This window comes from Monodon monoceros, unplaced genomic scaffold, assembly GCF_005190385.1.
Source record: "Monodon monoceros isolate NGI ecotype Baffin Bay Population unplaced genomic scaffold, NGI_Narwhal_1 Super_Scaffold_11, whole genome shotgun sequence".
In the NCBI taxonomy this organism is placed as follows: Eukaryota; Metazoa; Chordata; class Mammalia; order Artiodactyla; family Monodontidae; genus Monodon; species Monodon monoceros.
This window is the reverse complement of record NW_021703767.1, coordinates 52,272,046-52,288,947: the sequence shown is the minus strand read 5'-3', so window position 1 is coordinate 52,288,947 and position 16,902 is coordinate 52,272,046. Positions and strand designations below refer to the sequence as shown.

The window sequence follows — 16,902 nt, the reverse complement described above, 5'->3', positions numbered from 1 at the left end:
AAAACTTGAGGGAGAAAAAAAAGAAAAGAAACATTTTTGCCTGCTTTTAATAAAATGGTCAAAGTGATAATTAAGTGGAATAAGTTAAAGAGTGTTATTCTATTAAGAATATAATAAAAGTCTTAATATAGCATGTTTTACTTGAAAAATTCAAAATGCTGAGCAAGGGAGTTACTAATCTCACCAAAATCAGAACAATGTACTACATAGGGAGATAATTTTACAGATGGGAAATAAAAAGGAGTATAAAAATAACTTCCCCCAAGTTTACAACATTCTTATGCAGCACAGCTAAAAACTGAACACATGAGTACTGACTCCATTATAAAGAATTTTTTGTTGACACTTAGGAGTCTTAAAGTAGGTTTTTATTGATTTTCTTCTTTTTAATAAGTCCACAGTAGACAAGCATTTTCTTCTAAATTTCTATTTTAAAAGATATGCTAGTTTGAATTTTCTAAAAAGTCAGAAAAAGTTTGGAATCTAGTCATGAAAATATTTTGGATTTCTATAGATTTGAAAACAATGGGGAAGCATTATTATTTTCTATTTCCTTCTATATTGTACTTACAACCATGGAGCAAATCAACTTCCTTGTTTAGGAGCCTTTTTAGGGTGTACATATAAGGCTTTGTCACATAAACATATTAGCATCAACCATCACTTAACATTTTATTCTAGGAACTATATATGAAGTTTAAATAGAGCCAGTCTTCCAGAAGGGATGGGTTGCATATATATATATATATTTTTTTTTTTATGACCTAAAGCCCTTTCTGACTGTTGGGGTCTCTTTTCCCAGGAGAATGGGAGACTAATTCTCTCCAGTATAAATTTTTTTAATAGCCTTATTCAGGCTTGGAGGAGTAATCACAAGATACGAGTGTATAAAAGTAGGAAAAAAGACAGAAAGCTAGCAATTGGGAGCCACTGTCATTTTTCTAGTAATACAACTTATATGAATCGTGTCTGTCCAGGCTGTTTGAAAGCATTAGAAAAATACAGTCGGAAAATGACTCTGCCTTGCCTAAATGGGCTTTTTACCCTAGGTCATTAGAAACAAATAGTTGAGCTGGCAGAGCTCTCAGAGAGCAGAGCCTTAGTCCACCCTTTTCCTTACACATGAGAATACTGAAACCCAAAATGGTGAAATGACTTGCTCAAGTGTCTGAAGGTAAGTGGTCCCAAAACAAACCTAGGAAAGCAGTCTACTGAAAATAGTGCCCCATTAAATCATAAATTGCTATTGGATTAAATAAATCATCAAAGAAAAAGCAGTATTACTGCCTACTAAGCAGTTTGCAGTTTTGAAATTATAAATTTTAATAGTCCCACATCAGTTAGTCTGAAAGGACATTATTTGAATTGATGCTCTTCCCAAGGCCTACTGAGATAAACAGATACATTCCAAACATGATAACCCACTGAAAAAAAAGCTTTAAGTGTGCTTACGTCTTGGAATGAACTTTTTATCAGTGAGCAATTAAGAAACATTCCAGAGGGGGTGCACACAGATGATCCAAGAGAAGAAACAGTTCAGGGCCCATCTCCTTGTTGTAAATAATCAAGGAAAGCCTTTTTTTTTTTTTTTTTTAAAGCAATACAAAATGTTACCACAGGCTGACGCTCTTTCTACGAGAATAATAAAATTCTTGCTCCCTCGGATGCTGAGCTCATACTTCATTGCCTTCATCTCCGAATTCAGTTTCCGTGGTTCATAGATAATTCTCCTCCTGCCTTCAAAACAGGTAACATGCCATGCCTAAAATATATCCATGGCTACGTAGCGACTACAGACCGACAGACCTGCAGAGGCAGTTTCACAAACTCTAGTTTTTGTTCTCTAGGTCTGGACACACTATCAAAACCGCTCCGGAAATGAAGGGCTGCAGGCGGGCCAGCCCTTCATTCAGTCCCCTTGCCTAAGCCAGCTATTGGTGCTGCATCACCCCCGGGCTCAACGGTGCAGAAGGCTCTGGAGGAGGGGCACTTGCCGTCCAGGACTTGCACCCTGAGTCTGGACGTGGCGCTTTTAGTGCCATAATTCTTTCCTTTAAAACACACTGACGCCGCACCGAAAATCTGGCGCATTTGCCAGCCGGGTAATTTCAAGGAAAGCGCTGATCTGAGGGTCTCAGTCTCCTGACCCGCTGATCAGCAGAGGGTAGGCGGCGGTGAGAGAGCCCGCCCCGCTAGCTGAAAGCGCGCAGCTGGGTGCCGGCTAGAAACCCGCGAGCTTGCTGCGTCAAAAGAATCCCCGCGAAGATCAGAAAGAGGAACCTCTCCCTTTTTAGCAGTTACATGTGCGGAAAACCTGTCCTCTGAAGTGGCCCAACTGAAAATAAATTCTGGCACGGAAAAGGAAACTGGGCGTGTGCCTGTGGTCCGAGCGTAGTGGTGTAGGTGAGACTACGCTCTCCAAGTGGCGAGGGGGTTAAATCGAAAACCAGCTGTGGGACTGTGGGTGTGTGGATCTTCGCACTGAACAAACTACAGAACCCTCATCCTCCCTCCTCTCTCCCCTCGGCTCCAGAGTGAGTGCCCCTCCATCCCATACCAGCCACTGGGATCAGGAAAAAGTGAAATCCGTACAGTACCAAAGCCAAGGGCGTCTCTCCTTCCCACCTCCCGGGGGGTTCTCACCCCCCTCCACCTGCTTTTAAATCCTGTTCGACTCTCGATTCACAGTCCCAGCCCCAGAGCCGGCGATTTGTCACAGACGCCTCTTGCTCTAGCCTCAAAACAGCAGGTGAGCTCATTACCTCGACTCGAAATGGAACTTTAAAAATGAGAGCAGAACGGGAGGGGGCACGCACCTCGCGCGTACACCACCACTAACACACACCGCGGCGGCAGTTCACAAACACTAGGGATCTGCAGACTCTAACCCCGAGCCCCACTCTCCTCCCTTTTCTGGGAGAGCTCCAGAGGCTTTCAAACCCCTTCTTTGACCTCAGCATGCCAACAACTGAAGGGATGTGCAGAAATTAAAGACGCGAAAAGGAAGTGAGTTTTTCTTTGATAAAAACTAAAGAGAGGGGCAAGAGTACAAACAGAAGCCGAAATAACAAGAAGTAGGAGGTTTTTTTGCAATTGTCTACAAGGGGCTAGAGATCAAAACTTCAAAGGGAGAAAAAAATTTCCCCCCAAATCTTCGTGTCTAGAGAAAAATTAACCTGCTGCTCTGTCAAGCGACGGCGAGCACACAGAATTTCCTGTTAGGGTCAACTCACTTCAGCCACCCGGCGGGTCTCAGGATGACAGTGCCAGGGAACGTCCCTAAGGGCAAGGAAAGAGATTTCCAGGCGAGATATATTCATAGTTGGGGCTTTTGCTTTTTTTTTTCTTATGAGGCTCAATACAGAACTGAGAACTGAGGTTAGGTCACAGGTCCTGAACAATCCACAACCCCCTCACTAAGGGCTCACAAACCTGGCTGCGAATTCCAGTCCAGGCTGCGTTCTTTGCCCGCCATCACCCCTACTCTTACCACCCACCCAGACAATGGGGGAGACGACGTCCAAACCACGGTCGGAGCTTTAGGAGGTTTTAAAAGGGAGTGATTGAAAGTCCTCCCTTCCTCCTCTACCCCTCCCCCTCCCTTCGCCTCTCACCACGGGAAGTTACCAGGGGATTTATCACGAAAAAGTGAGAGCTATTGCCTCCAAGAGCTAAGCGAAAGGAAAACTGCCCAGAGCGCAGTGACGTGGACTTTGATATCCAGAGACTGGAGAGGTGGTCAGAGGGCGAGAGCTCGCCGCCCAGGCTGGAGCCGCAGGGGGGAAGGGGAGAGAGCCAGATGAATCTTGCCCGTGGGCCCCACGGAGCCCCGGCCCCGGCCGCACCCAAACTTCCTGGAGATTTATCAAGTCCCCCCAGTCGCTGCCCCAACTTCGGCCAACCGGTCGAGCCCAAATATGCGGTACAGGTGAGGGTACCCAGGGCCAGCTCTGTGCCCGCACCGCCGTCCCCTTACCTCCCCCACGCGCCCCGGCGCGCCTCCCCGGGGGTGCGAGGCCCGGGCCGGGGACCTAGGAAACTGCCCTCCCTGCCCAGGTTGGCCTGGGGCTGCTCTGAGGCCCCTGCTCTTACCTGGCCGAAGGACAGCAGCGGAGATCAAGAGGCAGAAGACCAGACGGCAGGAGGAGGCCGCCTTCGATGCCATATTCCTCCTCCTCCTCGGGGACCACTGACAGAGTCCGCGCCGCAGGAGGGGGCGTCCTCCCCGGCCCCGCGCTGCCCGCGCGCTCGCGGGTCCGGACGCAGCGGGCAGCGGCTTGTCCCAGACACACCGCCCCCTGGGCTGTGGCGCTGCACCTTCGGGTGTCCGCTGCTCGCAACTTTCCACCACGCAGTGCCCCAACTCCTCCTGTCTCCCCGTCAACACCCGCCCTTGGCCCCTTCGGCTGCTCCTCCCGGGACCGGCGACCCTCTCTTCCCGGGAGACACTTGAGTAATTCGGAAAGGTATACGTGGTTCTTTTTATTTTCCTTCTCTTGGAATAATAATAATAATGGTAGTGGCAGTGCGCATAAAAAGCCTGGTGCTAGGAAAGAATTGCCGGGAGGGGCGACAGGTCCAGGCGGTCTCCTCAGGTGGTAGCGGCGGTGGCAGCGATAGCAGCGGCGCCAGCAGCGGTCTCTGGGCTGCTCTGAGTGGAGGGACTGGAAGGCGTGTGTAAGCTGCCGCTTGCCTCCTCCCTTCGCCTCCTCCCTCTCTCCTCTCTCCCCCCAGCTTCGCGGGACGTGGAGCCAAGCGCAGGTGGTAGGAGCTGGATCTGCAGCCTAGAGGCGCTGCAGGACCGAGTCCGAGACGAAGTCCGCCTCAGGAGCTCCACTGGTCTGTCACGCTCACCGAGTCCCGGAGACCAAGTGGGCGGGGCTTTCTAGTGGCTCCGCCCCTGGGGCACGCCCGCCAATAGGGAGCCCTCCCAAGAGCTGCGCGCTCCTGGGTGGGCCCCCAGTACTGCCACTTCCCTGTGGCGTTATCTTTGCCATCGTCCTACGGATTCTCACTTCACGCTGCCCACGCAGCTTCGCCACGGTTCAAACTGCCCTTTTCTTGCCCCCAGGCGCCTATCCACTGGCTCACTCCTCAGGGACTTTTCGGCCGTGATATCTCAGCCTCCTTCTCCTATAAGGAGAGTAGTGGGGCAGGGAGGTGGGGGTCGGGACCTCCCCGGGGACTCGCACTTCGGGTCCAAGCGTGAGAGCGAAGGAGAGAGGAAGGGGCTGGAGGAGGTGGCAAATCGGGGAACTTGCCTCCTGGGAGTTAACAGGAACAGCTACTGGTTGGCGGGGTAGGGTGGGGGGGTAACTCACTAGGCTGATTCCTCCGCCCTACTCCCGCCACGTGCCCTTCTCGCACGCACCTTGTTTTGCAGGCAGATTACTTGAGTCGACTGCCCACTAGCAAATAGAAAATATTCACTCTTTCCCGGGGGAAATTAAATCAGGAATTTCTAGATCATACTTCGTTACACGGATTTTCCCAATGTCTACAAAAGCCAGAGCGAGTGTCTCTTTTATTTTGAATGAAGCGGCGATTTTAAGTTGCAAACAGAAATCCTCAAATTACTCAGATTAAAAGCCAAGTTTCTCCTTGTCCGTTCCAGAAAGCCAGGCATCCCAGCAGATGGACAGGCTTCTCTGGCAATTTCTAAAGATTGAACCACCTCCCAGGCGGAACGTCAGGAAGATGTGTCGCTTTCAGATCAGGCAGAGAGCATGAAGGAATTTTTCCCTCTAGAACACCGGGGTGGAGCTGTCGGAGCCCTAAGTGGCTCTAAATCAGGGATGTGGGATCACAAGTCTCATCCACGAAGCATAATAAAATCTTGGTCCCAGAACCACTTCACCGGGGCATTAAATAGCCTTCCGTGCATCACAGGGACACCCCTGTGTGAGACTAGTCTCCAGCAGAGAACGCCAACTAGTAATCGTCACATACTACGCTTTCATCAGAAGACTTGAGTCACCAGCTAGATGGGGATGAGGGAAGTTTGTGGCAGGAGAAATAATAAAACAAGCGGGAGTGCGCGCGCGCGCCCACACACGCCTTTGAATTCTTTCTCTTTTCCTGCTCCAAACTATTAAGCTCCATCTTCCGCTGTGATTTTTATCGAAAGCCTGCCAGTCTTGTCCTCCCGGTTCTCCTTACATTACATTCGCAGTATTCTAGAGTAGAGCTCTTATATTTTTCCTCTCAGAATAAGTAGTTTCTCCCTTTTGGTTTTAACATTAGCATTTCATTTGCATCTTATGAACCTACAAGAAGGCTAATGCTATGAGGCAGATGCCTTTTAATTCAGTATTCCATGAGCTAAGTATGGCTGAATTGCTAGCATTCCCATGGGATCCTGTAGAATTCCTTTAGGGAATTGTTTCCCCTTTAACAGCAGCTCTAAGTAGCTCTTACTCGAACAAATCATCCTAACTATATATTTAACCTGGATCCCTCCCAACCCACCCTCTGTCTATCTGACCCCCTTTATTTTGGGGTGGGAGTTAGTACAGCTTAATTGTTAAAAAGTTGATCTGCAAAGGCAGACTGTCTGATTTGGGCTTTGACATTCCCAGGGGCATGATCTTGGTGAACTCAACCCCTCTAAGCCTCAGTTTCCTTACTTGTAAAAAGTGATAACAATAGTGCTAGCCTTTTGAGATTTCTGTGATGATTAAATGAGATCACACAAATAACTGGCTAGATACAGTAGAAGGAGTGTGGGCTTTGGGGAGCAATCAGAGCCTAGGTAAAGCCCCTGTTCTGCACAAGCGAGTGACCTTGAGCAAAAGTCAGTCTCTTATAATCAAAGTATGATAAGTATGATGACACATCAGAGTACCAACTTCAAAGGTGAGCAGCTATGTCGGATCAAAATACATTCTATAAATTAAGTATATTATACTTACCCACATTTATGACAAGTATGATTGTATGTAGTACAGTCAGTTGGTCCAGAATTCCTTTTAGAGAGGAATTTGTCCTAGTGTAGGAAAATGCCTTAACAAGCCGCTTGGAGCAGTAACTTCAAAAGCTATTAGTCTTATATAGCTAAGGCCACAAAGTGATGGTGAAACTACTCTATATTAACTAACATAATAAAAATAAAATGAGGAATTACAAAATAATAAAAATAAGAATTTGGCAGGGGAGTGAAGACAGGGATGCTGAGAAAAGAAGAAGGGACAAAGACTAAGCCATACAATTATAAATTGAAATGGTGGAAGACCTTTAAATATATTATAAATAATTAGTTAATGGCAGTTATTGAACACTTACTATATGTTAGGTTATTCTAAGCAATTTATATGAACTAGTGGAATAATTCTCCCTCCAAAAAAATCCTGCGAGGGAGATGTTAATGTTATCTTCATTTTACTCATGAAGAAACTGAAGCCCAGAGATATGAAGTAACTTTTCCAAGTTCACACAGTGATTCGTGATTCATAGTAAGAGTAATGCCACCATTCTACCAAAGGCACTTTGATATTAGAGCTTCATTTCCATCTACTTGCTCATCACTATCCACTTCACTTATCAGATATGTGCAAAAATAAATTTATGACTTCCTTTTTGGTTGAGGGGGGCTTGATTGAAACATAAATTCCTAAAACATTAATAAAGCCTCCTACTCTCAAATACATTGTCCTTGAGGAAATTAATAAGGCAGTGCACCCTATCTGCATGAGACAGATACAGTGCATATGAGATGACAAGACCATTTCTAGTAATTTAGCATAAGTAAGAGCTCAGAATTGGAAATAAACTTGAGATGGAAGCTCCACAAAATAATGTAGTAGAGAGAGTATTTGTCTGTCAAGATTTGGGGAATGGGGGGTTGGATCCACCTTACCTAGTTCTTAACAGGAAGAGCTTTTCCAGCTGCATCTGGACCACAAGTGCTTTTGTTACAACCAAGAAAACATAGTATTCCAATGATATTTACCAGTTTAATCATGCCTCAGAGCATCATAATGGGGACTGCTTATTGCAAGGAATAAAATGAATAATGTTCAGCCAGAGGAAAATGTATTTCTTGTTACCTGAAACATGAGAAGCATTTTGCATCTCCAGTATAAAAGAATTCATCATCAGTCAGGACAGTATGCTCAAAGCAGTGACAGCACAGTAGGCAGCTTTCCTGCTTAGAATCTGTTGAGGTCAGATCTCAGGATTCCAGAGGCTCAGGCCAGGAACTTTTGCCCCATCTGTACTACTTCATCAGTATGTGACAACATAGCTAGGTGGGGCATGTGAGCATCTGAAGAGTTGACGTGATTTTTTTCTTCTGATCAACGTAAACAATTTCCCACTGGAGATGAAATTTCCAAAAGATAGCTTTGGAGGCTGGTGGCATTTGTTCTTTACCACATTTATCATAGTGTTTTGTGTGCCTTCCTAGTTTTTGAACAAAACATGTATGCAATTCAAGAGCATGCAACAAATCTGACTCACTTTCTCCCCGACCCCACCTCTCCATCAATGATTACACATTTCTAGCCAATACTTTGCAAATACATTGGGTACTCTGTAAGTATTTATGTATGAATGATAAATAGTGAGGAAAATTTTTTATAGAACATAGACCCTGAAACAAACTTAACAGGGAGAATGAAATAAGGAGATGAAAGCTGTTTCCACTGAGCCTTCAATGATTGGACTAGTATGATTCTGGTACCAGTTCCAACGTGTGGGTTTTTTTTTTTTTTTTTTGCATACCACCAAAGCAATTCTTGGACACTAGGTTGATGTTCTACAATTCAACTAAATTCTCACAGTATCAGCCTGGTTATAGTGTCAACCAGATAGAAGAGATACCTAGGGCAAGGCCTGTGGGAAGGAGAGCAGAGCATCCATGCTCTCTGAGCCTGCCACTCTCCCCAAATAACCACGTGTTTATCAACCAGGAAGCTCTTGGAGCACAGACCTTTCAAGTTTTTATGGAGGCTTCATTACATAGGCACTGTTGATTACATTCTAGGCCATTGGTGATTGAACTCAATCTCCAGCCCCACTGCTTTCCCAGGAGGTCCAGAGTTGGGACTAAAAGTTTCACCCTCTAATCACAGAGTCAGATTGGATCTCCTGGCAACCAGGCCCCATCCTTAGGTGACCTAGGGACTTTCCAAAGTTACCTCATTAACACAGCAAAACGCACCATTATGTTACCACTGTACTCACGTAGGAAATTACAAGGGTTTTAGCAGCTCTTACCAGGGATGGAGTCAAGACCAAATATTAAATTTCTTAGTATAACACACAGTATCACAACTAGGCAGAACTAAGGTTTAGGGAAAGCAAAGAGAATGAGTCAAGACCTAGTCATCATAGTGAAAAACTTTGAAATATAAACTGAGGAAACCTAATCTACAGGAAGAAGAGAGTGAAAAAAAAAAACTATTTGCTATCAGTGAGAAGAAAACAGAGCCACAGGAGAATAGAATCCTGACTAGTAAAGGTTTCAAGTGACCAGGAAGGGAATGGGCAAGGGCCTTGCATAATGCACTGATGAGAAAATTGAAATAGATGGCTAAGTGGCATTTATATTAAGTCTAAGAAGATATAACTATTTAAAGAGGCACAGAGATTACACAGGTATAAGATAAAGCTCTGTTTTATTTCTGGACCCTAAGGTTTTTAAGTCAATGATTCCTAAAATGACTCTATATAAGGCCTGGGGAACAGATGGGTATCTGTCCTCCTAAGAAATATTCCCTTGAACTTTATTTTTAAATTTTGATTAATAGTAATATCAGTCATGGTTTTGAATAAAATTTTGCAACTCACATCTTCAATAACATCAGCTAATAAAGCTGTATCACTGGAGCTCAGGAGCGCAAAAACTTTCAAAGCCTATGGTAAACATTATGTTCTTATTTCAGACTGTAGCTCGCTCAATGTCTGGGTACAAAAAGAAATTCATAGCTATTTCAGTCGAAGTAGAAATCCACTTAGTCGTTTTCCTTCCTGTGTTAGACATGAGGAATGGAGAAAGAATCTAGCTAAGCCCTTTGACCGTGAAACATACACCATAACTATAAAATAGATTCCCAAAACTCTTAGTGTATTAAACACTCATAATTCATTAGCGCTTTCGGTAGGTGCATAAAATTTACTCAAAAATTATAACATTCTAAGTTCCTCCTACAACTTGAGAGTTTCTCCTTAGAGTTCTCTATGTGTTTTCAACTTTTAACTGAAATATATGGTTCTTTCAGTTTGGGGTAAGTAAAAGTGATTCAGAGTGTAGTTATTCAAATGTTTGATACCTCAAAAGAAATTTCAACTTGATTACCCCTCAAAAAGTTCTCCAGAGTTATCGCTACTTGCTTTGTCATATATCTGCTAGGCATTCTGATCTATGATAATTTCATTCAGGAATTTGAAGTGGACATGCAATGACTATAGAAGTTGAAAACAATGTATTTTTGATTTCCTAAAACAGATCACCATGGATTTAATGGACTTCTGGAAAACCAAAATGAAGTATTAACTAAGCCCAGGTTATCTATACTAGTTTTCCTTAAAATAAGCAAGATAGTTGCAAGAGTTTACAGGAAAGTATTAAGAAGAAATTCTTACGTAAATGCATAATCCCTAAGGAGTGATATTAATTAGCAAAAAAAAAGATGAATAACACTGAATGAAGTCTCATTGATTATGTAATATATGACAGAATCTTATAATTTTAATGTTTCTTAGGGCCTTACAATAATTTAGATGAAGAGTTTTCAATCTTTATTTAAAAACAAACCTTTTTCTTCTAATGAAGGCTCACTCTGAAGTCAAATTTCCTATTTCCCCGTTTGACCCATTCAAACCGTACGGGTCTCCTCATTATTCCTAAATATACCTACCATATTCCCACATCAGGGCCTTTGCACTTGCTGTTTCTAATCCTCGGAATTCTTTAACCCAGTTATTAGTGTAGCTTACTCCATCACCTCTTTCAAGGTACTTGCACAAATATTACCTTCTCACTGAAGCTTTCCATGAACAACTATTTAAATTTTCAACCCCCATCCCCAGTACTCCTTATCTCCCTTTTGTGCTTCATTTTTTTCTCTGTTGTCTCTATCCCTATAGAGCATAATAGATTGAAAGCTCAATGAGGGCAGAAATGTGTGTCTGTGTTACTCTCTGCTATATGCCTAGAATAGACAGACACATTAGTAGACACATAATACTACTTGACCAATGAGTTCATCAATTCTTGAATACTTGATGAATAATAAATTATAATGAAAGGTAATTAATAAACTGATACAGGTGAGGCTGCTTTGACTGAAGTTTGATAAGTAGCCTGAAGTTTCACTTCCCCCTTTAGATACTTCAAAGCTTTTTAGCATAATTAGAAAACCCACCAGGTCAGTATCATACGACAGATGAGGTCATTGAGGTCCCAGGATCCAGAAGTCTTAACCAAAATTTACACAGGTATGGGTACCACTCTTGCTTAAATGAAAATGGACCACTTTCTGGTAGAGTAAATACACAAGATACTCTGTAAATTTTTAGTCAAATTCTCAGAACAATAAAAAATTTTGGATGCATATAAGACATTATTAATCAATTTTAAATACAGTATATTTGCCCAAACTCTTTTCAGAACAGACATTCTGAATAGTGTTCTGTATAAACTTTCTCTAAGGCATGATTATGGATGCAGTATCAATATTGCAAAGTCTACAGTGGTGGTTCAGTATTCAGGATTTTAAGCCTCAGTGTTCTTTATACTTTGTTCTTTTCTGGTGGATTTGGCAACATTATAATTCAAAGCAATGTATTCCACGAACATAGATGATTCATAACCTATTCAGCTAACAGTGCTATAGGACAAATATTTGATTTAATTTGATGTCCAACATTTTAACGTTACATGGAGGTGTTTAATGTGTTTACTTTTCTTTGTAAGGGCAAGAAATTCACTTAATAATTGTACCTCAAGGTGAAAAACTTACGAGAAAACGCAATACATTTAAAAACAGCTATAAAATCCAGTGCACAAAAAGATTTATAAACATGTATATGCTTTCATTGAAATCACCAGAATCTGTGATGTGTCAGAGCCAGCAGGGAAGTAGATTAAATTATTTTTGGCTATTGCTTCCAGTTTTGAAATTCTATTAAAACCAGTTAATTGATACATCTCTTAAGGAAAATGATTTGCCTTTTTATAAAGAATGACATCCAAGTTATAGAGTGAAGCATACTGTCCATGTGTTATTAACATATCAAGTTAGAAGAGAATCCCCAAAGAACATAACTCTCGACTGTTTTTCCTAGACTCAAGGACATTTCAAAAGAGGGCAAGGTCCATGGTGATTTCTCAGGTTTTTTTCAGGGCTGAGACAAATCTTGAGTTCAGGATTAAATGAACTCTGAATTCAACCTTTAAAGGCAGAGATACGTCAAAAGGCAGCTTGAGAAGTGTGACTAGAGGGGGAATCATACATATTTAGCCTGACTGAGAAGATGAGCCTTGGTTACTCAGGTCTTTCTTCCACACCAGCATTATCTATTCTCACTTCACCTTCTGAGATCTTCCCAGAAAGTCTAAGAAAAACTCCCAAGTTACTCTATCTTGAGGTGATTTTTCACCATCTGCTCGAATTCCTGCCATGAAACTTAAGATGTGAAGACCTTTTTTCTAGTGCTGATTTGTCCTTCCAGTTCTAAAATGATCAGCATTTCCTTCTCCTTTCTTTTCCTCTCAACTTAGTACCTTGTCTTTTGCCTATTCAGTGAAAGCTCAGCATTTTGAATCAAATAATAAAGCCGTGATAATTTATGAAAGGAGAAATGAAAGTATTGTGGCCTGTGTGCCAATGAAAGAAAGAGACGTTTAAAGAGAGATGAATCATAGGTCAGGAAAACACAAAATTAAATAAGCATATCTTAGAATATAGGCCCAAAAGGGAATTTAGTTCTTGGTATTTCCCCACCCCCTTTACTCTGCTAGTTTTTTTGTTTGTTTGTTTTTAGCTAGAAAGACATTATTTTCATAATCTCAGTCAGCCAAAAGGAGTTTGTCATCAGGTCAGGAAATTTTTACTAAAGTTTTTTAATGGTCAGGATACTTTCAACTGAAAGTGACAAAAACCCAGTCCAAAGAGTTTAACCAAAAAACAAAAAAAAGAAAGAAAGAAAGAAAGAAAAGAAAAGAAGAGGGTTTAAATGATTTACTTACTAGTTTAAATTTTTGGGAATCCCCAAAGTATGTATATTTTTAGGCATATCACGATCAAAGCATTTGAGCAAAGTTGTCAAGGCTCTTTGTCCTTTTTTCCATATTCCAGCTCTACATGCCTTTGCTTGTCTTGGACTGTTTTCTCAGTTTCTCTACTGCAGCCCAACTTCCTTCATACCAAAAAGGTACCTTCAAACCTACTTTTGACCAAAAAGATACTTTCAAACCTAAGCCTATATCCACAGAGATTGAAATCTTAGAGGTAGCCTCTCACTCTTAGAAAAGATATGATTGGCTTTGTCCGTCTCTTGAGATGGACATGACTGGCCAGGCCTGAGTCATATGTCCACCCCTGAAGCCAGAGGGCAAGTGGGCATCATGCTTGACAGTACCTCAGAATCACAGAGATGGGTGCCATTCCCCAAGGAGCAGACAAAAACAGTAGACAACCATTTCATTTCCTTTATGTCATTTTTTAATTGATTCTTAGGACCAATATGCTTTCTGTCCAGATTGTGTACAACAAGAGCTTTGATTATGGAGGGAAAAAATAGAAATATTCTGCAACATAGGAAACCTAAACTTATTTTCGTCCTTGCTTCTTTCAAAGGGCTAGATTATTGACACAAAGGGAAAACAGGCATTATTTGCAGGTACTTGCTAATGTTTTTTCTCCTCACTGTCCTATGCACTCTCTGATTCTGTGGGGAAGGAAGGAAGCATTAGTGTTGTTCTATGCTTAGAAGGATGTGAAATAAAGTGACAAAATAAATATTCTAAAGTATTTGCAAATATGTTTATTTCCCCTGAATACAGGTCAATATAAAGTACATTCAGAAAGTCTGCCAAACAAGCAAGTATTTCCTCAGGACTTCTTTTGAAAGTGAGCACTGAGTAATTCTTTTCAACTTTATTGTCCATATGTTTGCTAAAGCTCATTTTCCATCGATTTATCACCTTCATCAGTCTGCTGTTGTCCTTACATAAAGAAAGAGAAAAGTAGATAAATAGCCAGACATTCATATTGGCCAGTCTTTATAATTCATCTAGCCCCAGTTTCAGTCTTTTAAGTATAGTTTCAGTTTTAGCAGTGATTAAGACAAGTGCCTGTAGAAAGTTTTGGATGAAATAAGTCAACATTTTGGTCTTTTATTTTCAAGCAAATTGCCACCCTTCAGGAATGGTGATTTTAAGCAAGAAGCTGTCCGCAGCCAATCATCAATCACACTTTCTACTTGATCCAACTACAGTTAGCTCAATCTACCTACCTTCTTTGAATGTAACTAAACTAATCCCCATTCCAGCCTTCATGCATTACTCCTTCTTTCTCCAAGAATTACCCCAAATCTTTCCCACTTCTCCTCTAACACACTGCCCGAGCATCTCCTCCTCTGTGGTACGGTTGTAGACTGCAGGCTCTCCAGAGCTGCTTGTGCCCATCGCTTCCAAACGCCACCTTCAGTGATGTCACGCTGGTAGCTTGGAGTTGCCATTGTGGAATTATTTACACACTGTGGGAATCGGAAATTGGCAAACACTACAAATCCAGACTGTTTTTGGCTTAGTTTTTGAGACGTGGTTCTTAAACTACTAGCATACCATACTGTCCATGGAACTGACTTCATTCTTCACTAACCACTCTAATAGTGTTTGGTGTCAGATAAACTGGAGCTTGAGTTCTGGCTCATTGATCTAGTATTTATGTGACACTGAGCAAGTTATCTCACCTGTCTACATCGGTTTTCTTAAGTAAAATAATACATGTGAAGCCCCTGGCACAGGAAAGTGCTGAATAAAAGTAGCTATTTTTTCAATAGCCCTTCATGTGTATTCCATGTGTATTCCATTCATAGTTTTGATTAGCTATGTTTCTGGCTGTATGTTGATGTCATTTGTATTTGCTCTTTCTTTTATCATAAAACCCCCAGTCTTAAAAAGGATCATCAGAGTATCTTGCCTCGTGTGTTTGGTAGATAGTGAGTGCACAATAAATGCTACTTCAGGGCATAGTCATACAGAAGACAATCAAACCGTCGAAAATGTGTGGCCAGTGATGCCTGAGAGCACTAGATTAAGAGTGAGGATGCCTAATGGCAGAACGCAGCATACAAAACTGTAAGAAATCCTGGATCAAATATCTCTAGTTTTGAATCCCAGTTCTGCCTCTAATTATTTGTGCAGACTTCATCAGGTTACTGACCTCAGCTTCCTTATCTGTTAAATGGACAAAAGAGCAGCTTTGCACTTAGCTTCATAGTTTAGGAGGGTTGCTTGTATTAAAGGATGCTAAATGTGTGGGCAGTCTTCTCTTAATAAAAAGTGGCTATTATTCTTCCACTAGTTGATTGTGCGGTTTAATCTTCCAAAGCTTCATAGACTTAACTATATCTGTAAAAGTAAGAGGGCTAATTTGGTGCTCTCTCAAGAGGCCTTTTTTATTTTGAATAAAATTCTTTGCGCCTAAAGCCCTTTATTCTAGAAACAGATAAAGTCCTAATGCCAATTTTCTTTGGTGAACAAAACCTCTCCTTTCTAGTCTCAATACTCCTAGCCCAGGTCCCCATCACCTGTACAGCAAGTTTCCAACCAGTCTCCCATCACCTGGATGGCTCTAAGCTACTTTCTCCAGACTTCCCTGTGGTCATCTTAGACAGACAGACAGACAGACACACACACACACACACACACACACACACACACAGAAATTTGATTATGTCACTCCCTTTCTTTAAAATCTCTGCTGGAGTCATTTTACCTACAAATGAAAGCTAATCTTCCTAGCAAGATCTCTAAAGTCCTTGACATTCTCATCCCAGTTTCATATTTCCCCATCTTAGTTTCATTTCACAACCCTCCCTCATGAATACTATGCTTCAATCAGGTTGAACTCACTGTTTCCTAAACATACCCTGGCAGTCTTTCTCAACTTGTGTCAGTACATATATGTTTCCCTCAGCTTGAAATGCACCTACTACATCTATCCCTTTGTTTTCCTGGGATACTGCTCCTCATATTTCAAGACCCACATCACATGTCAAGTGGTCTTTTAAAAAGCCTTTCCTGATTCCCCTAGGCAGTGTTAGTCATGCTGTCTCTGTATTTCTACAGTGCTAGCACTTACCTCTTTGAATTATATTTATCTGTTTACAAGTCTGGCTCCTCCACTGGAACAGTGACTTACTAGTGATGTGCCACAAGTCTGGAGTCAGACTGTCTGGTTTATAAACCCCTGCACCAACACATACTAGATGAATGAGCTTGAGAAAACTACTTAGCTTCTTTAATCACCAGTCTTCTCACCTATAAAATAGAATGTTCCATTATCAGGGTCCTTATAATAATTAAAAGAGAAAATGCGTGTAGAGCTCCTACCCATATGCCTGGCATAAATTAAGGGCTCAATAGCTCAATAACTCTCAATGTTGATGGAGATGACAGAGGAGATAGGACAGCAGGAGAGGGAGAGAAAGTGATGGAAAAAAAAACACATCATTTATCTTTTCAGTTCCTGGACCAGTTCCCAGAGTCTGGCATCTAGTAAGTACTCAATGCGTGTTAGTAGAATGAATGGTTGTGCTACTTTACAGTGCAGCTAAAATGACAGATACCAGCTCTTTTCTCATATCTAAGTCCACGATGTTGAATTAGTTTTTGAGATGCCAACAACTGAGGTGCTGATAGAGAGGGAGAGGAGTGGAGAAAAAGGATGG

At 42.0% G+C, this 16,902-nt stretch overlaps 1 protein-coding gene across 2 annotated transcripts in view; it reads right to left on the bottom strand.

Moving 5' to 3' along the window:
• ALCAM (activated leukocyte cell adhesion molecule) overlaps window positions 1-4,818 on the bottom strand; it is a 201,369-nt gene extending 196,551 nt beyond the window's left edge. For both annotated transcript variants that reach the window (XM_029214020.1, XM_029214019.1), the window contains exon 1: window positions 4,093-4,818. In XM_029214020.1, coding sequence (XP_029069853.1) covers window positions 4,093-4,165 — 73 coding nt within the window. In that variant the 5' untranslated portion in view covers window positions 4,166-4,818. The remainder of the gene's footprint in view (window positions 1-4,092) is intronic.
• Window positions 4,819-16,902: the final 12,084 nt, after the last annotated feature.